A 26,246-nucleotide genomic window follows, 5' to 3' on the forward strand; every position below is an offset into this window, starting at 1 on the left:
CTGTACTTAATCAATCAGTTGGCACCACCCAGATTGATAAACTGGTGCATCCGGTCTTGTGACCCCCAGCCAGGAACTAACAGTGCAACATGACAGCTTAACAGCTTCTATTTCCTATGATTTCATCTCTGAACCATCTAATCAGACCTGATTCACTGGTCCCCTTACCCACCAAATTATCCTTAAAAACTCTGATTCCCCAAATACTCTGGAAAACTGATTTGAGTAATAATAAAACTCTGGTCTCCCTAACAGCAGGCTCTGCATGAACAACTTTCTCTATTGCAATTCCCCTGTCATGATAAATTGGCTGTGTCTAAGCAGTGGGCAAGGTGAACCTGTTGGGCAGTTACAAGTCTGTGTTAGCATTGTGCTATGCATTTCAGATTTATCCGCTCATCTAATCCTCACATCTATTCTACAACTAAGTGTACTTATCCATATTTTACAAAGGGTAAAAGATTAAGATTCAGATGTGAGCTAACTTCAAAAATATCTTCCCTGTTTCCACAGCATTAAATAAGTTTAAATTTGAAATACAGATCATATGGTGTAGTGCTTTTCAAATATTTTGGGGAGTGATTCACAGTAAGAAATATATTTTACATTGTGACCTATTTTATACATATATCTGAAAAAAGCTTCACAAAGAACCATTTGCTTTTACATAAATGATGTATTTTGATGCTTTTCTAATCTATTTTTCTATTCTATTTACTTATTTTTTTATGTTATAATCTCGGGCCACTGATAACTCTCAACCATAAATTTTGATCACTTAATTATTTGATTATTTAATATTTTCCTCCAATTTCCTTGGAAATTAGAATTTTCCTAAAAGCAAATAGTACCATTCATTCGTACATTCTCTCACTGTCAGACCTCAGTATATGTCTGTCATCTAATACAATTTAATTTTACCACTGAAAATTCATAATTTTAAAGAGTCTATGTTATATTTCCCAGAAAGAGTGAAAGTAAGGGATAAAAGGTAGAGATATACAGGGAGAACCAAGGCAACTTGTAATCATAGCTGTTAACATTTCATGGAGAACTATCATTCTTCTGTATTTCATTCCCTTCTCTTCCACTGAATTGGTTTATCAGATGTTCAAAGCAAGAGAAACGCCTAGCCACACCCTCCCCCCCGGCCAACTTGTTGCCTTATAAAATGAACCTTGGTTCAGGTATGTGCAATTTGAACTCAAGAAAATCAGTTACAGAGAAAAAAACATGAGATTAAGAAGCACATTTCTTATTTTACCTTGTAGTTAATTCAGACCTAAATTTCTATGGGGTTAATTTGATTATTTTAATATTGTAAAAAGTATCTATCCCTTAATTCACATTTTCTACCTGGAAAATGATACCCATATGGATTTTTTCCTTACATTTCTGTCAACTTTAAATATGAAATGCTGTGTTTCTAAAGTTTTAGATAAAATCCTTTTCTTTTATTGCTTGAAGGCACTCATATCTTAAGTACAACCTCTATGTTAATCTTTGTGGACCCTTGGATTTACTACACATCAAAAAAAAGTTAAAAAGTAAATACAGCATTAGGTGGAAAAATAGATGCTTCTATGACTCATTTTGGGTATCATGAGAATCATATACAACGAAATGTCTACTTTCAAAACTATAAATATAATGAAATTCTTTAAAACCTAGCATATGCTGCTTCAAATGAGACTCAGTTTTGAACAGATGTCCCCTTAGACCTGTTATATTAAGACTGAAATTACTAAATCAGCATTAGATGTTTTTAAACTTAGAGCCATATTTGCCACTGATTTTTATTCAAAGCTCCCTCAGGCGTCAGTGGAAGATGCATGCATGGAAAAATGGCATAATATGTATCCTAGTTTTATTTATTTCATATGTATACAGCAGTATAAAATAATTTATTACATTTACACTCATTTTACTTATGTATTATTATAGCATTCACAGTAACAAACACTATAGTTAAGATTGAAACTCATCTTTAGTTATAATACCCTGTTTTCACTCACAGATAACTGTCTCAAAAATGTGTTTAGAGCTGAAATTCCCTTCTTACTTTCAGCTCTAGCATGTATGAATGTATTGGAAGTCTGAGTTCTATCATTCAGAAATTTTTGAGTCTCATGTGAAATTTAGTATTTTTTGAATGATGAATGCAAGATTTTTATGCAACTCAAAAACATCTGGAGAGTAAAACTTCAAACTAAGCATGTGACAAATTTTCAAGAAATAAAAGCAATTTTTCTAATGTTACAAATACTTAAAAAATAACAGTGATTAGAAATACATGCATGCACACTAAAAGTATTAGAATTTTAGTCGTATTATTGCCTGCAATACTCTGGCGGCACCCATCTACCCGCATTCTTACAGAATGCTATAATCTAAAACCTATGCCAAGATTTGAAGAAAAAAATACTCTACTGAACAGTTTCACAAATTACTGTATAAGGATTTTGTCTGACTTCACAGAGGGATGTTTCTTAAAGTACTAACAATATATAAAATAATTTTACTACTTCATGGTGTAAAAAATATGGAATTCCATTATTTTCTGTTTTTCCTTGTTAAAAAGGAACATAAAAGGATGTTAAGTGCAAAGCCTTTACCACTACAAAATTAGACTTGAAAAAGATAAAGAACCCAAGAAATTGTAATATGAAAAATATAAGATTTTCAGAAAAATCATCAAGTATACCAATATTTTAAGTATTTTTGAGTTCCTTGGGTATCAATAGCACACATAGAAAAATGAGGGGGGAAAATACATGCAATGACAAATAACAGTGCTATGATCAGTCAGTAACTTAAATACTTTTCTTGATCTTGCTGAACTTTTGCCACATTCTGCCTGAGTAATTGTTTTAAAGATTAACTGAGCTCCAGTAAACAATGTTTAGAAGGTAAAATGGTACAATTAATGTACAGTTGTTAAAGATTATGTTGAGAATTGTGAGATTCTTTTTCCTCCTCTTAATTGAAGAAGCAAGATAGCTTCTATAATACAGAGAATCTGATGGCAAATTACAACCCAATTAACAAATAAAACAATGAGAAATTAAAATATTCAAATATTCAACTATAGTTCTTAATTTGCAATGTTTGATAAAGGCATTGCATTTAATATCTTTATAAAATAAAATACACATTTCCTTAATATTTGCCGAGAAAAGATGACACACATATTGACACTATTATATCTGTGAAGTAATTCTGATGTGATATTTAAATATGATTTAAGATGATTTCACCAAACTATGTTCACACGTTAAAAATTAGAATTCTACATGTGGATGAAATATTTTCTAAAAATTGTCTTTTGACATACCTTTGAAACATTAAGACACTGTTTCCACAGGAAATTTTTTTTTGACTTTGACTGCTCTAAAACTAACCATGTTAACAAGGAGTAAATGACATGATTATTTTTTTCTGAAATAATTTATTGATGAAATACTGTCTAATAAGATGGATATTATTTTTCTTTGATGTATATAAAATTATGTAAGATTGGATATTAGAATGACCAGATTAAATAGAAAGCCTATTCTAAAATTCCTTGATATATTAATCTAGTAAATGCTTAATTAGAAACTTTCATTATTTGTTGGTTGCACTTTCCATTTTATAGTACCCCTCATGGGAAGAAAACATTTTAACCAACTTACTAGAATCATATCCTTACTCTGCTGTAACTTCTAATTTACTTTGGATGCAACAGATAGTTGATTAATGACCTAATAATTTAGCATTTTATCCTTAAACAATACTATTTGTCCCCCAAATTAGGAAGAAGTTCTGGTTTTGGTTTTGTAGATTGATGGTGTAATTTAAGAACTAAAATGTAAGTTAGTATAACTGGTTACTAGGATATATGAAAATAACTAATACACAAATATATAATATAAAAAGTTGGTTCAAGGGAGATTATATACAATGATATAAAAGGTTAAATAATTAAAGAAAATGTCTTTGAAGTAAGTGACTTAATATAATTACTATACATGAAGTGAGCATAATCTTATTTTCAATGCATGCAGTAAGGAAGATGGATGTGGATATTCATCCATGATTGCAAAATGATGCATGAAACGTTTTAATTAAAGCAGAGTGACTCAACAAGAAAATCATTTTCTTGTTAAACAAAAGAATTGGAACAAATAGATTTTTTTCCTGTTAAATTATGTATAAACATTTCCTTACTAAAATAGTCTATCATTCAAAATACTAATGTAGTAGCAATGCCAAAAGTTTAAGAAAATGTTACTGCTGCACTTAGTGAATTTATGTGCTTTTTGTATTACATATGATCTGTTAGCTTCATATATGTTTAAAGAGACTTCGAAAGGCTGGAACATTACATACATTATTTTGATATATGAACTGACTGGAATATGATATATTAATATCTAATTTGATAACAGTCAAATGAGAGATACCAATATATCACTCTAAATGTACATATCAGGACCTAAGTGTGTGTGTGTGTGTGTGTGTGTATGTGTGTGTGTGTGTCTATATGCATTTTAATGTTAAATCTAAGGAAAAATTTCCACTTAAGTTACATAAAATGTGATGAAGAACATTTGTCAAGTGTTAAGTTTTAGTCCATTCTTTAATAACACAGTGCAGCTCAAATTGTCATTGAATATAAGATCAGTTAAAAATTAAGGGAAGTATTTCAAAACAGATTTCTAATTTGAACTGGGCAAACATTATAGGTTTGCTATATCAAACCTATAATGTTGAAGGTTTGATATAATGTTTTGATATAATGTTTTAAAGGGTGAGGGGAGCTGTGACAATTTTGTTTTTTCCTTGAAAGATTATCTTACATTGTCTGATTTTTTTCCCCTCTCTCCAATGTGTTCTAACCAGCATAAACAGTAGAAAAAATATATAAAAGAAAGGAAAGTGCTTCTTACTAAATTTAATAATTAATATTGTTGACATAAAAGTAAAAGGCAAGCTTAACTTTTGAAGGCTGACTCATGAAGAATTTTTTCATTAATCAAACACTGACTACATTTAAGCTATAAAATTTTCACATGGAATACTGAAACAAAAATGTAACATGTTTCATTTTTCATAGAGATCTTTCATATTTTAGTTATTCTTTCATAGAGATCATGTTTCATAGAGATCTTTCATATTTTAGTTATTCTTTACCAGTTCAGATGTTTATATATCTCCATATATTCATATAGAGTTATAGATGTTATATTCATGTGTAATTAAGTCACAAAACTATGTAAAACTATGCAAAATAAAATTCTGTGTGAGTTATATGACTGATGACTTCTTAAAATAGTAATCTTCAGTTACATATTTTACACCACAAAATGTACAGACACCCAGTTTTTTTTTTTCTAACAACAAATACAGGTGAATTTATCGATTCTTTATAAAAGCTTTAAGTGATTCTAAATTCAAAGCCATAGAAATAGAATCAGATTCATGTAGATTGTTAGATAGTTTGATAGTACATAGTCAGTGCTCTGTCTGATAACATTAATAGCTACGTCTTTGGCATTGAAAATTCAGTATGAGTTTTTGAGAAAATTTTGTAGCTTAGAGCATCATTTTCTTTTAAACAAGGAAAAACAGGGTTGAGTAAGATATGAAAATTGGGAGAAAACTATTAATGATTTTTTCTTAGTAAGTTTGTCGTTGGGACCCTGAATTACCTTTTATTTTATTGTATTATGTGGACTGTATGCATCCATTTAAAAACCAACTGAGTTGTACCACATTTTAGGAAAATTATATAATATAATATATATATTTTATATTTATTTAGAAGCTTTGAAATAGTACAGTAAACACTTTGCAACACGGTGTATAAACTACAGAATGTCTTTGATATTTTGTGGGTCTTCAGAATACAACATTTTTTATAACCCACAGGTGAAAAGAACATAATCACAATTTCTCTTGTAAAGTTGGAATAGTTTGGGGGACACTTGATCACACAAAAATAATATAAAACAGTCAAGTTTAAAACAGTGATATTGCATTTATAATGCACAAATTTCCTTTATCTTTATGACTGGCTTCTCGAGGTGAATATAAACATCTAAAGGGCTCAGTGACATTTGGAGAGAGAAAGATAGATAGTGCTGTAAACAGGCACACACTGATCGGGGAGGCAAAATCAGTTGCCTCTAAAGTTTCTACAGTTCTGCACATTTCAACTCATTTCTCAGGCCTGCTGAGAGCAATTAGGTCCTATAATTGGCCATGATGACTCCGCCCGAAATCTAAATCAGTTACACATGACTAACTGGATGGCCAAGATAATGAAGTTGAAAAGTTGATGCTTTTGTTGGTCGACTTTGTGCAAATCATGCTGCTTCAGGTAAGTCCTGTAGAATTGACTAGCATATCCTTTTCCGTGCTGTGAAAAAGAAAGAAAAATACTCTAAGAAAAATAGGTTGATTTTTGGAGTTTAGAATTACATGTTATTGTAAAAGAAAGAAATACAATTAGAAACTAGTTGTACCCTCATACCAAACACATGTAGTGTCAAACTTTTTCACTGCTAGTAGTCATAGCCATTCTGTTGTTTGGTATTCTGAAAATGATAATTTTGATATTCTTATAAATTAGTTTTGCATGGGAAATGGATATTTTATATACCAAAGACGAAATTTGTCAAGATTTAACTTCTTAAAGTTATCTAAATAAAACAATCCCTACACTTCATTATGTAAGAGTATAGAAAAAAAAAATGTGTGGCCCTTACATTTCTAGAAAATGTCTCTAGCAAAATCTATAAATAGCTTGTTTTATATTTAATTTCATAAATTATAAATTATATATATTAAACCAATATTTATTACAGAAAATGGTACCAGGAAGTATTTATGTAGTTAAATAATTTAAAGATGACTCACATTTTCTAGGTTTATTTAATCTCATTTATAAAATTTTAAAACCAAGTCTTTTTATGGTCCATACATTTTTTTTAAAGTATTCTTATTTATGAGAATCAGTTTTCTCACAAAGGAATTAATAAAGGCAAAGGGGAGAAAAATATTATCAAATTTGTTCCAGTTATATAAAATATATTAAATTACAAGGCAGAATGCCCAGATTTGATTGTCCAGATTTCATAATTTTAAGTATTTTATTTTTAATGATAAATAATATTTCTTCCCTTATCCATAAACTTTGTAATATTTGACCATAAGCACAATGAGAGCAGCTGTATCATATCAATCAGTATGTGGCACATAACAGACGTATAACAAAATGTGCTGAAAATAAAGCTAGTTGAATTTAGATAAAATTTTCATATATCTCATTAAAAGTTACAAAGCACATTAAGTAGCAAAACTGAATTATTTTAATTTCATACATCGTTGCTTTTTTTAAACAAAGATAAGAACACATTGATCTTCTCAACCTTATTCTCTGGTATTTCAACTCATTTCAAGTCTATCTAATTATCTATTTATCCTCATTTATTTTTCCTCAAAAGCTTAGTTTCTGATCATGAAACAGTTGTTTACTAGTTCACCATTTAGCAGGCACATCAATTAAAACCATAGAGTCAGCCAGATGTGGTGGCTCTCGCCGGTAATCCCAGCAATTTGGAAGGCCGAGGTGGGTGGGTCACCTGAGGTCAGGAGTTTGAAACCAGTCTGGCCAACATGGTGAATCCTTGTCTCTACTAAAAATACAAAATATTAGCCTGGCATGGTGGTGGGCGCCTATAATCCCAGCTACTGTGGAGGCTGAGGCAGGAGAATTGCTTGAACCCAGGAGGCAGAGGTTGCAGTGAGCCAAGATCGTGCCATTGCACTCCAGCCTGTGAGACAAGAGCGAAACTCCATCTCAAACAACAACAACAACAACAACAACAACAACAACAACAAAAACCATAGCAGTCAGGCACTATCATCAACAGAAATGAAAATGAAAATAAATATCTACATGTATTATGTAGTATAATAACTAGTATTGAAAGTAATCAGAACATATTTTGTAATATTATATGATATCAAGAAGTATAAAATGAATTTGATACAATATTGTACCACACAGTAGCCAGGTCATAATATTCCACAGAATATTCTACAAGTAAATGGAATTATTATTTTAATGGAATGAAATCCTATTTTTCTGTGTCCTTGAGTTCAAACTGTTTCATGAGAAACTTACATGTGAAATAATTCAAATAAATGTGTACACCAATCAGAATTGAAAATTATTCAATAAATTAGAATAGTGAAACCATAGAAGTTCAAGTTTATAAAATGACTCAGAGCAAATCATTACGGTCACCAAATAATTTGTTGTCCAAACTGGACCCACTGGTGAATGAAAAGAAACACTATCATTACTTACAGAAGATTTTGTGCTTTCTAGACAACCAAGGAAAATATTGTTACCTACAAATAATATTACTTCTTTCAAAATAAGCCGGGTTGGGGCCTTTATTTTTAATAGTAAAAATCAGAAAATGCTGATTTAGAGGAAACATTCTTTTCTTAGTTCAAGAACAAAAGAAACTCAGGAGTGGCCTATAGTCAACCTATAAACTAATTCATTATGTCAAAAAACTAATATACTGAAAAACTACATCTTAGTATAAATTCAGAAAGTAGTCAACTGAGCATATGTTTAGAGTATAAAATATCATTTCTAGTTCTTATGGCTTAAAAGCCATTAACATAAATATTATATGTTCACTTGATTTAGTTAGGATACAAAAAGAAATTATTTCTTTTTAATAAAAGAAAGTATTAATATGGTTCACAGTTATAAGAACACAGAAGCTTAACATATGTTATACTCAATATCTTAAATATAAACTTAAAAGACATCTTCTAATTGCTGCTTAGAGTTACATGTTTTTTTTTTTAAAGTTCACTATTCTACTTGTCTGAATAATACACCTATTCTACTTGTCTGAATAATTTAATCACCTTTTATTAAATTTACTTCCTCCCACCTATGCGTTAATTCAGTAATGCAGATTTGGATAGGACGAATATAAGATCTGAACTTAGATCTGATCTAAGTTCTGAAGGTCAGAACTAATTAGATTGAGGAAGGAAAATTTCCTCCATGTCAGAAGTTAATCGTACATTTGTGAAGAGTTATCCCTCAGTATCTGTGAGGGCCTGGTTCCAGGTTGCCCCCCAAATCGGAGGATGCTCAAGTCCCTTATAAATGGCCTGTAGTGTATGCATATATCCTATGCATGTCCTCCTAAATATGCTAAATTATCTTCAGGTTACTTACAACATCTAATATAATGCCTAACAGCAGGCACATCACTTTGTTCACATAAATTCAAGGTAGTACTCAGTGCATGACAAATTAGAGTTTTGCTTTTTGAAACTTTGCAGGACTTTTTTTTCCAAATATTTTTAATCCACAGTTGATTGAATCCACAGATAAGGAGTCCAAGGATGCAGAGGAGCCAAAATCCTGCCAACCTAGAAATAGTTTATACTATTACTAAAGTTTTAGTCACATCCGCTTTATTTCAAACCTTTTAAGGGTTGAGTTTAAACACTGAATAACTATTATTCTTGGCTGGGCATGATGGCTCACGCCTGTAATTCCAACACTTTGGGAGGCCGAGGCCGGTGGATCACTTGAGCCCAGGAGTTTGAGACCAGCCTGACCAACATGTCGAAAGTCCATCTCTACTAGAAATACAAAAGTTAGCAGGGTTTAGTGTCACAGACCTATAATCCCAGCTACTCCGGAGGCTGAGGAACAAGAATTGTTTGAATCTGTGAAGTGGAGGTTGCAATGAGCTGAGATCCTGCCACTGCACTCCAGCCTAGGAGAGAGAGCAAGGCTCTGCCTCAAAAAACAAACAAAACCTATTATTCTTTTAGCGTTGTATGGGCTAATGTTGGACAAGTAGCAAGCAAATATTATCTGACCCTCCCCACAAAAAAAATATTAATTGATGACATTTTAGAGCCAGTACCAGGACAATTATTCCAGTGTTAAGTAACATGGAACATTTGCTGATGCATTTCAGGTTCGACAGAATGAGTCAAATACACAGAGAATCTCTATGTTTTCTAATGTATTCTATGTATGTTTTGGAATTATCAAAGCATACTCGGAGAATTTCTTTTTCTTTTTATTTCACAAAAGCATTTTTTTCTTGTGATGCATCAACATGTAGGGAATTGGTCACTCGATGGGAAAGAAGGTTTTATTTTCAATCAAATAAAATCAGAAGTAATAGGAAAAGGATTGTGTTCCTTTTCAATTTTATTCATTCAGTGCATTTATTCTTCATAGTGAGTCATAAATGCTAGATTAAGACAATTATCTTAATATCTAAACACTAGGTGAAAATGTATCCTTAATGGAAAAGAGATTCTCAAATATCTACCTTCTCATAACTTAGCATAGATATAATTTTTAAATAAAAATTCCATGGTGTATATTTTTTCCTTATATTGTGGAATCCTATTTTTGCCTTTTATAATTTGCAACTGATATTAAGCTATGAGAAAAAATTAAATACTTAAATTAATATTTTAAGGTATTAAATTGACTAATAACTTAAGACAACTATCACATGTATGTTGCAAAAATAATTGTAAAATTGTCAGTACTGATATACTATTTATTGCATGTAATTGCCTGGTAAAAATTATCTTACATAATACATTAAAATAAAAATTTTATAAATTGAATATTCACATTGTCAAACTTGCAAAAGAGGAAAGAAAATACACTTTATACTTTATGATTGTATAAACCTCAGACACTAAAGAAATACATTAAGTTTATGAAATAATCTATTTCTGCAATTTAAAGAAAGGACACCCTTCAAATATCTCTGATGCCTGAGAATCTCCACTGCAGTGAAAAATTTCCGGAGGCTGAGATCAGTAACCTATTCCAGAGCTTATCCAAGTGTTCAATAAGCCTCATCATCAGGACACTTCTTTACATATAAATGCATCTAGCGTACAAGAACTTGAACACATTCCCCCCTGTGGAAGTCAGAAATATCTGTTCTCTGCTCTATGTAAAAGCACATCACACACTTCAGAATAGTTTTAAAGTAAGCCTCCATTAGAAATTTGTACAGATAATCCATTCTTTTAACTTTCCTCTGTCTTAATCTTGAGTCATGTTTAAGGGTTCCCTTTAAAATCTTTTTGAATTTTTTTTTTCAGTTTAACCTTACATCCAGAAATAAGCTCAGTAGTGTTAACTATTAAAAGAGGGTAACTGCTTGATTTTTTATTTACCTTCCATTTGAACACTCATATTTGCTTTTATTTTTTAAAATATAGTTGTATATTGTCTGGACTTTAAATCATTATCTTTCTCTCCCCAGACATTATGAATAGATTAGATTTTAAATTTAAATATATATGAATCTATGTAAATACATATTTACATAGATTTTTATACAATATAGATTTATATATTATTTACATAGATTTATAATATATATATATTTAAAAACCTTGATTACTTTGGTTTATTTATTTATTTATTTATTTATTTATTTATTTTTGAGATAGAGTCTCGCTCTGGTATGCAGTGGTGCAATCCTGGCTCACTGCAACCTCAGCTTCCCGGGTTCAGGCGATTCTTCTGTCTCAGATTACTAAGTAGCTGGGATTATGCGTGCGCACCACCACGCCAGGCTAATTTTTGTAATTTTAGTAGAGACAGGGTTTCACCATGTTGCCCAGGCTGGTCTCAAACTTCTGGCCTCAAATGATCTGCTCACCTGGGTCTCCCAAAGTCCTGAAATTACAGGCATGAACCACTGTGCCTCACCAAACTATGTTCTTAATTTTAATTCATAAGGTTCATACTCTCTTACACTAAATGTGTTTTTTTCCTTTCACCAGACAGAATGCTTTAATGCTTTTTTATTCTATTTTGACAGAGATAAGACATTATAGAACATAGGTGGAAAACAGGAATTTGGAGATTGTAGTATTATAATATGTACTATATGTAAACCTGATTAATCTTTTAGAAAGTAAATCTCATAAAATAAATGACTCAAACAATCCTTTAGACCATTAATGTGAGAAATACATAGTAAAGCCAGGTATTGATTTTTACTTTAGTTATATGTATATAGAATACTTACAGCATAGTTTGCAATGAATAGTTATTAAATTAGAATTTAAATCCAGGGATATTTAAAAATAAGAAAATAGGCAAACACAGTTTTGTAAAATAGAAATATGCATCAATGGATGAATAAAATGTATCATTTCAAATAGAAGAGAGAAGCATGTTGAGCATAATAATTGTATCATAGACATTCTCATTCTAGCAACTCTGGCAGCCTTAAATAGTTGGCCATCTCTCCTAAAATTCTAATGTTACCGTTGTGGGAGAGACTATTTACCACTTCAAGCTCTGAGTTAAAAATGGATCCATCCTAATTTTCTCACCTAGCAGAGTGTGTGCAATGAATAAACTTATTTCATAATCTGTGAGGTACCTTCCGAATCAAGTAGAGTTGACATACTGTGAAAGGCCCTAAATTTACTACCAAGACAATTTCAGATATTAGTATTGATCAGTGTTTATTTTTAAACCAAATTTCATTGCTAGGCAAAGGACTTAACAGCTTTAAAAATAGGAGCTTTTATTTGTCCAAAAGTGTACTACACAGATACAATGGTATACAATTACCCTCACATAGCTTTGTATGACAAAGTGAATCAACTGAAACATTACAGATATTTTTTTCTAGATAGAAGATCAGCAGGCACTTAGAAATTTCTATATGTGTGTGTGTGCGTGCATATATGTGTATGTGTAAATCAAAACTACCTTGTCACAAGGCAATAGTATATTTACAACTGTTTCACCAGGAAATATCTACCCAGTGGATTAGTGCAACTATGCCAACTACTCTCATATTATTAAGAGAATAGATGCAGTTATAGTAACTCAGTTTTGTTTGATTTAATAATACCTCTAATTAATTATATGAATCAACAGTGCTTTTAACTATGACAAAAACTAGTGATAGTGTATTAACTCCTATAGTCAAAACGCTTTGAATATTATTATTTGAATTGACTTGAGGAAGATATCTAAAAACACAGAGTAATCATTTTTAACTTTTCCATTTAGAAACAAGAATTGTCAGTATTCTAAAGATCTATTTTTGAAACTCTAAAAACATTAAACTTTTATATTAAAATATTTGTTTAAAAAAGAAGCCAAGACAATGTACTAGCATAGAAATGTGTAAAATGTTCTTGAACTTAGTTCAAGTTTCTCTAAAAATGTGAAAAATTATGTTCTAGAAGCGTAATAAATTTTTCCTCAGGAGAAAAATAACAGGATATGACCCTAACCTAGCCCCTTTGGGCACCATACCATTCAACAAACAGAACACCATCGCCCAATTAGTATCTCAAAGTAAAGTTTGGAGACTGAATTATTTTTCACATGTGCTGACCCTATACTGGTGTATATTGAGGAAATGTAAATATAATATATCTTTCTCTGCATGTTTATAATATCACTGACGATTTTTCTGGAATCCTTCATCACAGCCCAATAAAATACGGAAATTGGGATTTGTTCTAGAAATATTTGAAAAAATCATTGTTTACATTAGCAATGAAGTACCCTTAAAATTTATTTTGAAGACAATTCCCTCAGTTATATCTTACTTTAATAACAACAAAGGATACTTTCATTTAAGTTACTGTATCAGTATTGTGTGTATCTGAAGTTCCAACAAAATATCCATACTTAAAAAAATACGCAGTTCTTTTTTTTGAGAAGCGCAGAGCTGATAATATTTAGTGATATTTAGGCACTTACTTTTCAAGTGTTTTCCTTCAAAAAAACATTATTAGAAGACTAAATTAGCACATTTCCTGTGAGGTTGAAATTAGCACTGATTTTCAAAACAGAAAGCATGAAAATCCTGAATGGGATTGGTCATTCTCGTAATTACAGGAATGTTGTGCTTGTATAAGCGTATTTGCACCTATTGTATCACAATATTTACTCCAAATACTTGTGATGTGCACCACTTCATCTTTTATATGAAAACCAAGTGTAAATTCCAACAAAGTAAGATGAGAAAAAAAATACAAGTAAATAATAAGACCTTCATTAAAAAATATATAGCTGTGTAGCTAAAGTATTATCCATCAACAACCTACTTAAAAAAGGGTAAAGTTTCAAAATAATTTACCCACAACCAAACAGATTTAAGACACATAAACAATTGGAAGCTCTGGGTTGATAAATATTTCTAAACAGCCTATTCAAAGATACATTCAAAGAAGACACAACACATACAACTTAGAAACGGTGTGTAAATGTATGGCTATTTGCATACTTGATGATCAGATTTCCCCTAACATAATTTGGTTACTTCTGTGTCAAGGCAAGTAGAAGGTTAAAAGCAGGAAGGACAGACTAAGAAGGGGGTTAAAAAGGTTCACACACTGAAAACTGGCCACAGAGAAGAGATGTAGAAAAAACAACACGGCACTAAAGCACCAAGACTATACGTTCTGATAACCCCTTGAGTTGGGTTGCCATAAAAAGTACAGAGGGCCCAATAACACTTGAATTTCAGATAAACAACGAATGAATCATTTTTAGTAGGTGTATGTCTCATAGAATATTTGGGTGCCAAGTATATTTTATTTGTTAAGTCTGGCAATGCTGTCCTCAGGGCATCTACTTCATGATAGCACAGATGACACTACTTACCACTAAAGCCAAAAAAAAAAAATGTTGCATTGTGTTTTTAAATTATAATATAGGACTAGTTCGTATAATAAGTTCTCTATATATATCTGTGTCAAAATAATTTAAAATTAAGGCATATGAGTTCAGAAAGAGATTAAAAAAACATAATTAAGTTATCTAGAATATAAATTTTTAATGATTAATTTTCTAATTATCATATATTGTATAATCTTAACTGTTATTTAAATTATTTCCTTGATTACGATTAAATTTTATCCCCATGTTTTGAGTGAAATTTTTGTTTTGGTGAGATGGATAGCGCATATTAAATCAATATTATTTCTTCTTGGTGTAATAGGTATAATTTTTAATTGCCTATCCTAGAATGAAAGCCTGGGTACATACTTTAGTTTTAGTTATACTCTAGAAACTCATTAAACCACCTCCTTTTCTTCCTTTCAATTTAACCTGTCATCAGATAATTAGAGATTTGACAAACTGATAAGCAATGAATTAAACTTGGCTTTAAAAAAACACAAAAATGCTTAATTATTGAAACAAGATAATATGCTTATTAAAGGTTAAAATTCATTTAATTACATTCTAATTAGATGCCAAGATTTAGATCCTTAAATCATTATGTTACTTTTGGAAACTTTAAACTTGGTGTTCAATTAGAGATCATGTAAATTATTATAAACATTTAATTACATAGCAAAGTAAAAGTATTGCATTATATATTTACTATCTATGCAAAGTATTACAATAAATTTAAATAAAAGTTCAAATTTTAATTAATCAATCTTTGTTGGGGCCAGTAAAGAATTCTAGTCAAACAGTTTTGAAAATGCATACTTATATATATGCATTATTATTAAACTATCAGAAGTGTACAAAACTACCTATATATCTCATAATAATGTTCTCATAAAGAAAGTAAAATTCTTCAACATGATATTTAAAAAACAGCATCTGACGTACCCATTCATTACTACAATGCCATAAAATAGATATAACTTATGCAATAATGACGATAAGTAAGAATGTCATATACATACAAACTGTTACATAAAAACTTCAGAAACCTGAAGGAAAAGTCAGATGAATCGCCTCCAGCCATAGGTATCCAGTACTATCAACAACCTCATGTTCATAAATATTATACATATCCACAATGGCTCACCCATTATGTTTATATTTAAGATAACTTTATATTTACTTACTGTTTACGTATATGTTTGCAAATGATACGTGGCAGACAATTGAAAAGGAAATAGCTTAGTGAAATTAGCCGGGAGTGATGGTGAAACATGAACTTTAAGGACTTGTGAAAGAGAAAGTGATATGTCAGAAGAAAGAATAAAAGAACTAGTATAGATAAGGCCAGAATAAAAACAGAAAATTAAGAAAATCTGAAAGAAGATAAAATACAGCGGAGATTATTTAGGACTGGAAATGGTTAAGATTTTTTGTTGCTTTAGTTTGCTTTTTTAAATGTTATTCAGGGGCTACTGTAATTTTATTATTTATCTAAGTCAGGGTAGAGGTCTAGACTAAGTACCTTGAAGAAAAAAGAATTGCACCTCATTTCCATTCAGAATATTTCATTTACTGATTCATTGCTGTAGTCTATAAGCATTTCTGGGCTTCTACTTTATCCCAGGCACAGTTATGGAACATGGAACCTTTACATGGAGCACATGATTCAGCTCTAAAAGATCTTACACTCCAATGGACCGAAAATTGTTTCACAAACTATTCTAAAGACAGCAATTACGTATAAGAGTCTATAAGACGTTACAGTTAGAGTGTCTGTATCTCAGTGTCTGAGAAGTCTTCTCATTAAAAGTAAAATAAATTGAATCTTGATTGATGAGTAAGAGACGGTCATGCAGAAGAATGGAGAGAAAAGCGGGTTTTCAGATGAGAGAGGATGCCAGAAGAACAGAATGTCTAAACACACAAGGGCTTAAGAAAAAGTATCCATGAAGAAGCTGACCAATCATTAAATGATGTGAAACAGAAATGTAGGCAGAGCTTAAGTATAAAAGTCTTTAAAAACTAGAATAAATATGGAGGTTACTGTGGCTCCAACAGAGAGCCTCAAAGATGTATTAAGAGGAGAACATGAGTCAAATGTTTTGGAGAAATAGTCTAATTCGTTAATATTTATAGCTAGATAGTAAAGGAGAGGAGTCCTCATTGCTTTTGGTAAGCTAGTTAGAAAGGACTGGATTTGAGGAATACAAAGTAAATGCCTGCTTTCTCACAGAGCACAGTGGGAGAACTCAGGGTTAATACTTTCCATATCTGGAAGTAAGTTTGCATTCCATTACTCTAAATCTTCAAAATGTAACAAAACACTGCACTCACAAAGACTGCCTGAATACTGATTCTAAGGATGACTGTGAAAGGAAAAAAGTGATGAAATGAGATGCTCAAAGAAGGGATTCCATGCCACTGTCTCAAGCCTCGGGTATTTCCCACAGCAACAAAACCTAGGAACCTATAGAAGAGTACAGGATTTTTTTCCCATAACATTTAATGAAGAAAAAATAAGGCACATAATGATCACAGACTAATACTGAATTCACTTTATAACCGTGAGACTGAAACTTTTTAAAATAAATAATTGCTTCTAGGTTTCTTCTTTCATAGAGAGACATTTATGTCTCTCTAAGATGTCTCTTACCCTAGGAAGTAAACCTTACCCTAGAAAGATCTGGTCTGCAACTCACAGAATTAGTAAAGACATATGGATAATTTGAATTACGGCATTTCAAATAACATACTTTAAGTGATTAAAAGTAACATACATTTGATTAAATCTCTCCTATGCAAAAATAACTCCTGCTACATTTCAATTTAACAATATTTTAAGTTATCATCTTTCCTCACGTCTATTTTTTGCTTCCAAAATTTTTAATTTAAAAAAAAAAAAAAAAATGGCCGGGCAGGGTGGTTCATATCTGTAATCCCAGCACTTTGGGAGGCCAAGGCAAGCTGATCACCTGAAGTCGGGAGTTCGAGACCAGCCTGACCAACATGGAGAAACCTCATCTCTATTAAAAATACAAAATTAGCCATTTGTGGTTGCACATGCCTGTAATCCCAGCTACTTGGGAGGTTGAGGCAAGAGAATCACTTGAACCCGGGAGGCAGAGGTTGCGGTGAGCCAAGAGCACGCCATTGCACTCTAGCCTGGGCAACAAGAACGAAAAAAAAAAAGAAAGGACACTGGCTTTTTGTGCCGTCTCAATAAATGTTAGCTACTATTACTATTGGTACTATTACTCAAAACGTGTCTTGGTCTATCCAAAACAACTTTTAAATCTTAACCTTCACTATAACTCTGGATATATCTGATAGATTGGACAAGTTAGAAGATTTACTTCTCCATATTTATTATTTGCTCTCTAATTCCGCATTTTGGTGCATGCACTTTCCTGCTGCTAGAATACCCTTGGTCTCTATCCATTAAAAATCACACAGATAGTGCTTGAATAGTGGCCCCAAAGTGAGTTCTACATATTCTTCCTTGATTACACTGTAAAGAGTCTTTCTCAAAGATAACCAAAGATATTTTATTCTAATATATTAAATATCATATTCCTCCGTAAATGAGATGATAAACTTAACATAGACTCATTGAAAACTAGTGCATTTTGATAAAAGGAAAATGCTTAATTGCAGGTGACTACAGTAATTATATTCACAAGCATATTAGATTAAAAAACAATTACATTTATTTAATATTTAACTTCTTCCACAGCTAGAAACAGCAATATTAAATGCAAAAGCCTTATCACTGTATAAAAAATGAGAAATTTTTTCTTTTCATATGAGAAATAAACATAAATGAGAATGATTCTGAAATGAAATTGGGCACTAAAACTTAGTTGTTAGGTATCTTGTTATTTGGGCAAAATAGTGATATATATGCAAAACTGATGTAGAAGTTAGAAGACAGAAACATATAGAATAAAAAAACATGAGAATTACACAGAGAGACCAATGAATAAACTACAAGCTGAAACTAAAGTTTGGGTGGTTTTTTAGGTGTTTTTTCAAAGGGGTTTGTGACACCATTTGTTAGTTCTGTATCACATTGAAAGACAAAGATACAAAAATATAAATAGAAAGCTGATTGAGAGAATCAGGTTTACCAGATAATAATATTTTGGTGAAGAACAAAGAGGCAAAAGTATCTCTAGGCTTTTATGTGTTCAAATACTGATCTGTGACAGATATAGATATATTTGCTATATGTTACAGAAAGACATGGTTTTCCATATTAACAGATGACTTTCATTTACTTTAAGCATTTTAGGGCATCTGTGTCTTTTACACAGGGCTATCAGGACACAATAGGATAACAATATCTTGTATAAGGCTAGAATTTGCACCAATGTGCCAATACAATTCTCTAAACATAGACGAGTCAAATTCTATATGGACATTGATTTTCATCATTTTAATTTCTTTTTGCCTGAGCAAATAGAAATCCTTTTTCTACAATTATCAAATATAATATGCCACTTCCTACACTGAAATAAAAATCTGTTGCTTGTATTCTTCAGATGATTTTCACTGTTGTACATAACGAAGTATCTTTAGTTATTATAAGTATACAAGTTAAGTAAAATAATGAGAATGTGAAATTTTAAAAGTTATAATCATGCTTTGTGATTAACACATGAAACAAATGAAGCTTAACCTTTGCTGAGTATTATGTATTTAGTTCTATAATGTCTGTTCCATTGGTTTCTTGGATGGAATAGGAAAATAAGGAGACTGTACTTTTAAAATATGTATTATGTGAAAGAATATATATACTGCAGATGTAAAATAGTGATATATAGTGAAAAGAATATTTGGAGTCTGATTTTTCTCTGGGAGTAAAAGAGAGCATAATTAGTTCTATTTAAGCCCAGAATTGTAATTTTGTCCATACACAGACTGATGTCATTGTTCCAATTTTAACTGAATATATGGTTGCCTTGAACACTTAATGAGTGCTTCTTTTGGGCAGGCACTCACTGCTTTAAACATGTTAAATAATTTAATTTCCACAATGAGCTTTGGAGGAACTATGTCACAGATGCAGAAAAGGAATTATAGGAAGGTTAAAGAAATTAGAGAGGTCCCACAGATAGTAGCTGGCTGGGCCAGTAGTTGAAACCTGGCTGACTGACCCCATAACTGGTGCTCTTCACCACATTGCTTCTCTGATGTGAGAACATGTACAAAGGTCACTCATAAATCCATAGTATGCTATAAGTTCAATGGAATTAAAAGCATACTTGGAGAGCAAAATAAAATATGATATCTTCTAAAATTAAAAGTTCCAAGCTATAAAAATGGTAAAATTTGTGATGCGTATGGAAAAACTGTTCTGAAATCAATAAGAACAGGGTATGTTTCAAACATGTATTTACTTAGTATACCACATCCAACCAGGTGAGCAGGTTGTGCTTCAGGCACATTTTAAAGATGAAAACTTTTCAGGAGTAATCCAATATGCCCAAGGCTGGTTTATTCATTGCTAAAAATCTCAAAGGAAGACTGTTGATTTGCATGAGGTTTAGGGAAGGGAAGGAGGATACAATAATTCAAAATACTTTTGCATTTTTTCATGTTTTGCATTTTTCAATGTTTCTAGGATGACCCAGAGCATATCACACTGAGAAAACCTCATTGGAATATTTTTATTTGTGCAGTAGGTACAGATCACTTAACATCAAGTGAGGATGCATTGGGCTATGTGTGGTCAATAGTAATTAAGTTGATCTAATTCCCTTTACATTATCAATCAGAGTTCTGACAGTATTTATTTTTATTTTTCCTGTGGAGAGCTCTTAAGAGTATTTCAGTTTATTTGACTATTATATTGGTATTTTAAATTAAAATATTAATCTTATTTCCGTATATCAGCCTGTGATGAGTTCATGAAACATAAGCATTTTCCTATACTCCAGGCCACGAGAACATTTATATAATCTAGTTCCAGGCCAAACAAAACTGAAGACCACTGTGCTTGGAATACAGTTGTGACCAACAATGAGTTTTCTTGAATGTGGGTCACACTGTTCTTGTCAGTAGCTTGGGAAGACTTGCTTAAAGCAGCTGGTTAAAAAGTGTTTATTTACAGTTTTAAATTGTTATGGTGCTTCTTTACAATAAATAATACCACTAAAAATAATAGGGCCAATTGATGTCCCTTTGAAATTAGAGAGGAAAGTAAGTTAAAGGAGAAGAAACTTAAAATATTAGAAAAAAGAACACAGACTTAAAATTAACTTCAAAACAATACAATGTGCCCTTGTAACTACTTTAGATGTTTCCTTGAAAAAAAAAAAAAGGTAATCTTTCTCTATATTGGATATATAAGCACACTTTTTATAAGCATTATGAAAACAATTTCTACAAAAATTACTACAAAGAGTGATTTACATTATCAAGGAATATATTACTAGATTTCAAGCTCAATTTTAACTGTGAGAGGCAAATATTAAATTATTCAATGTTGAGTATTTGCTAAAAATAATTCTAATATAAGCCTGAATGTTTAATTTTTGTAATAATTTCAATAGGCATTAATATTATGTTGTCATAACTTGAGAAATAATTATCTTCACACCACTCCATAATATAACTTAAAATTATAGATTTCCTCAATCATTAGCTTAATTCAAGCTCTAAGAAGTTAGAATTCACTCCAATCCATCAAAAAAGGCATTTCTGCATTGTCTAATACCAGTCATTTTGCCTATATAAAATTAAGTATATTTATATAATAATATATATTTATAAATTGATTCTAAAATTATTTACTACAGCCTATTTCACAGGACTTACTGTGATCCTTGACAGAAGAGAACTGTCACCTTGTAACAATTTACAAAAGTGATATCTTTATTTTGTCTTATTTCATTTACTCATGCCTATAAAATGGACACTCAGTAGGTAATTATTTCTGTTATTACTAAATTTAGTATTAATGTTTAGCCAATGTAAGTTTTCCATTTTATTATTTTCTCTTTCCTTTTATTTTTCTGAAATGTATGACTAATTCATGCTTCCACATTACCAAGTTAGGCTATATTATAATTTAATCTCCAAACATCAACTCCAGATAGAATAATTGTATATGGCATATAAGACCTGCTTGCTATATCTTCCAAAGTGATGAAGAAAGCATGTATTCCTTCTAGGTTTAAGGGTAGCAGGCAATTATGACTTTGAATGATTAATAAGGGGTGTTTCCTTTTTATTTAATTGTCAGTCGTTCTATACTGACTGCCACCATGGATTGCCTTAAACTTCAATAGAGGATGATGTGACACCAAAAGTGAAAATTCTCATTATAAGAGAAATAAGCCAATGTAGTAAAGAGAAGACTCCATATTAGACAAGGTTAAGATATTTTTCATCTAGAGTCAACTGACTTTGTTGTACAATAATAGCTTACTGTGTAAACTATTATTACATACAATATGAAGTTTTAAACCTGCGAGTTATGATGCATACTTTTTAATATACACAATCTATGGTATTTATTACATATGTACATATTTGACATTTTCATACTCAACATTTATACTCTATGCATCTCCCTAAATCTCTTTCTAAAATTACAATATCTTAATTTTTGTTCCTGGACATTTCATTCTCCATTGCAATTCAACATGTGAGATGAGAAAAAAAAAAAAAGACTTTAGGAAACTAAATTTTTTTCCTCTAAAAAATTCCAAAGAAAGAAAGATAAAGTCATTCCCAGAGAAACAGGAAGGGAGGGAAATGAAATCAATGCTTTTTCAATTGTCTCTTCTTCATCTTCAAGTAAATTGAACCCTTCTCTCCTTTGCCAGATGCAGATGAGGAAAGGCATTTTGTGGGAAAATACAATGCAGGGCTAGAATGTGATATTTCACCAAATCAAAGATGGCATACGCATACGTATGTAGTTTACAAAGCTTTCTAGGTAAAATGTTTCCATATCCCTCAGGAGCAAGAACCAATGTCAAGGTTAGGATATTTCCTGTAATGTGTAATTTAAATCTCACAGGAGCCATATAGATCCATTCCCCCTTTTCTGCTCTCCATAAAGACAGATTAACTGATTACCATCTTATCTGTGTATCATTTGTTTAAATACTTAACATTTATTATGTCACCTCTTTACTTTTCCTCTCAATTCACAATTCCTTGCGTCATTTAAACTCTCTTCAGATACGCTATTTCCCAAAATGTTAATCTCTTTACTCTATTTAAAATTTCCTTTATGCATCATAGTCCACAATTTGTCACAATCTTCTAATATGTGTTCAAAGAAAAATGAAATACAAACATCTCATTTTTTCTACTCTTTTGCTAGTAGATGGTATTCAAGTTAATATATTTTAAATATTTGTTGCTATAAAAGCCATTAAGTTAACAAAGGATTACATTTCAGTCAATAAGACATGAAGACAAGCATAAAGCATTTCTGATAGACTAGCCATAAAGAAAATTATATCCAAGGAGAACACTATATCTTCCAAAATGATGAAGAAAGCATGTATCACTTCTAGGTTTAAGGGTAGGAGGCAATGTGACTTTGGATAATTAATGCTAACTAAATTGTCTTCTTTGCTCACACACTGGTATATATTTAGGCTCTGCAGATGTTTTTTCCCTATATTATCAAGGAAATCACTGGCTATTAAATTTGAGTGGAACTCAAACATACTCCATTATTTCTCCAATTATATCAAGTTTAAACCCCAGAAAAACTAATTTTTGGTTACAGACTAGGATAGTAGTAATGCTTCGGGTAGTAGTAACTCTAAGTGGGCAAAAGAATGGATTTCTTGACATACTATAGTGGTAATATTTTGGCTACTGGACATATTATGTGACAATGTTTTGGTAACTATACAGGTGTACTCATTTTGTAAAAATTTCTTGAGTTATACATTTATGATTTTTGTACTTTTCTATACGCATATTGTACCTTGATTAAAATTTTTTAAAATAAAAAAAAATTGCTACCTGTAAAGCTGATTTCAGTCATGAATCAAATCAATTGGAAATATAAGTAATATTAATATATGTGAGAAAATTATGGAAATTTAAATAATAAGTAGATAACCAATGATAGTAAAAAAACTTATTTTTAAGAAGAAATATTGCTCTTGTGGTTATGTTAAAAACTGTATCTTTTACAAGCAAAGTGTAAACATTAATGGATTAAATGGTAGAATCCTTCTGGATTTGCTTTGAAACATCTGAATGAAGGAGCAGTTTTATCAGTGTTTGGATGAAACAAGTTTGGTCAAGAGTTGATTCTTTAAGCTGAGCAATGGAAAACCTGAAAGATTTAGTACACTATTCTCTATACCATTGTATGCTTGAAATTATTCATCATTTAAAAATATTTAAAAATATTGCTTATGAGAACTCTTTAGATTTGTATAATATTGTCCTCTGTTACCACTGTTTTTTTTTAAAAAGATTGAGGTAAGTAAAGAATCAGGATAAAGATATTTCATGACCTCTAATGTAATCATCTGATGTGCATTTCTAAAGAAAATAGACCTAAAATCTGTGCTACCAGTGACTAACAGGGCAGTTAATTCTGGAATCAGAACTAGGCTTATTAATGGTGAAAATAATACACAAGAATTTTATCCTAATTTTTCAGGTCAGCCTCAAGTTTCCTATACATTTTCTAAGCATACAATGTCTGGCAACTGCCAAGCTGTAACATTAACTCTCATATCTATAGACTTATTCCTACCATTCATATTAAATCTACCTGTGAAACATTTAAGCTTACATACACCATCAGGTGTATATCATCATGACAAATTTATTATATCTATTTTGTCTACTGTTGCCATTGTTGGCTCAGAACTTTCTACTATGTTTTGCACTTTAAGAAACAAACCCATATCTTTTATTGGAAGAGGCGAGCTCCTCTATCTTGACTATTTCTGTATCCAAGGTGATTCAGAATTTAATCCAGAAAATATATATTTAATATTGATTTTAGTTATATGTTACTTCTATGTTTATGTCTTGTTTAAAGAAACTTAATTGAAAAATATGATGAAAACATTTTAAAATACGTTTTTATGGAATAAAGTGGTAATTTTCAGCCCAAATATAGTGACTGACATATAGATGTGCCTTAAAACACTTGGTGATAAACTAAAGCTAATTTTCTAGTTTGCGTAAAATATATGATGAATATCAAACACAGGTAATATTGGAATCTAGTGTAAGATTCAGGCCAATCTTAAGGTGGGGAAAACCACCTACTGACTACAACATTTTTACTAGCAGTTAAAAATACTGCCTTTCTCATAATACATAAACACTAGTACCAGAAACCTGTTTCATCTACAGTGTCATAGTTTATTTTGCCATACTTAAGCACTGTAAACTTAACAATCAGTACCTTAAAAAAAAATAGACTACCCAGGCGGGTGGTTCGTGCCTCTAATCCCAACACTTTGGGAGGCCCAGGCCAAGAGATAGAGACCATCTGGGCTAACAGGATGACACCCCGTCTCTACTAAAAATACAAAAAATTAGCCGGGTGTGATGGCATGTGCCTGTAGTTCCCAGCTACTCGGGAGGCTGATGCAGGAAGATCCCTTGAACCTGGGAGGTGGAGGTTGCAGTGAGCCGAGATCGCACCACTGCACTCCAGCCTGGGTGACAGAGCGAGACTTCATCTCAAAAAAAAAAAAAAAAAAAAAAAAAAGAATATACTAAAATGCTAAAATGAATTGAATCATGTATCTGTTTCTCAACAAGCACCATATTGTCATGTTAACAGCTTCTGATAATAAAGTAGCCATTAGTTAAATACATTGACTCCTATCTCCTATGTTGCACATAATCAAAGTTTGTTCCATAGATATAATTAAAAATTAAATATAACTGATTAAAAATGTAATGATTCTATATGGGATTTAAATGTATATGAGTGTATCCATTTGACTGAATCAAGAAACTAGAACATATAAAATGAATTTATAATCCCTTATTGAATGACTTGAAGTTATCATTGATAATTCAGACTAACACTGTGTTGTATATATATACAGACACTTTATCAAAGTTAATTTCAAATATTGCCTCTTCAATCCATACAGTCAAAAGAATTGTATCTCTAAGAGAAAGGGTATGAGTAAGTGTCTTACTATTACCATACATAATGTATATACATTATGTCATATAAGGTACGAATTATAGAATCATAAATAAAATCCTGATTTTTATCTGCAAAATTTCTACCTTATAATTTGTTTTTAATCTATGTTTTTGGTATGTAATTATGTTTTGGGAGACAAGGTTTTTGAATTTCCTACACTCTCCTCACCTAAATTGAAATAGGTCAAGCTAATTTACAGTGACTAGGAAGTCTTATTAAAACTCAATACAAACCTAAAATATTTTGTTACACTCCAGGAAACATTAAAATGACTCACATTATGCGGAGTTTAATCTTAATTCAGTCATGTTATTTAATCTTGAACAGTGAATCTCAGAG

General features: G+C 31.2%; 1 protein-coding gene across 2 annotated transcripts in view; it reads right to left on the reverse strand.

The window, feature by feature from the left end:
* Positions 1–26,246, reverse strand: part of PCDH10 (protocadherin 10) — a 62,344-nt gene that overhangs the window by 15,134 nt on the left and 20,964 nt on the right. Inside the window, exon 5 of one of the 2 annotated variants that reach the window (XM_050789909.1) lies at positions 5,780–6,403. The exons of the other annotated variant lie outside the window; for it this stretch is intronic. Within the exon in view, the coding sequence (XP_050645866.1) occupies positions 6,384–6,403 (20 nt within the window). The 3' untranslated portion in view covers positions 5,780–6,383. Of the gene's footprint in view, positions 1–5,779; positions 6,404–26,246 lie in introns of those variants that run through there. 2 annotated transcript variants of the gene reach the window in all.

Source organism: Macaca thibetana, chromosome 5, assembly GCF_024542745.1.
Source record: "Macaca thibetana thibetana isolate TM-01 chromosome 5, ASM2454274v1, whole genome shotgun sequence".
Taxonomy (NCBI): domain Eukaryota; kingdom Metazoa; phylum Chordata; class Mammalia; order Primates; family Cercopithecidae; genus Macaca; species Macaca thibetana.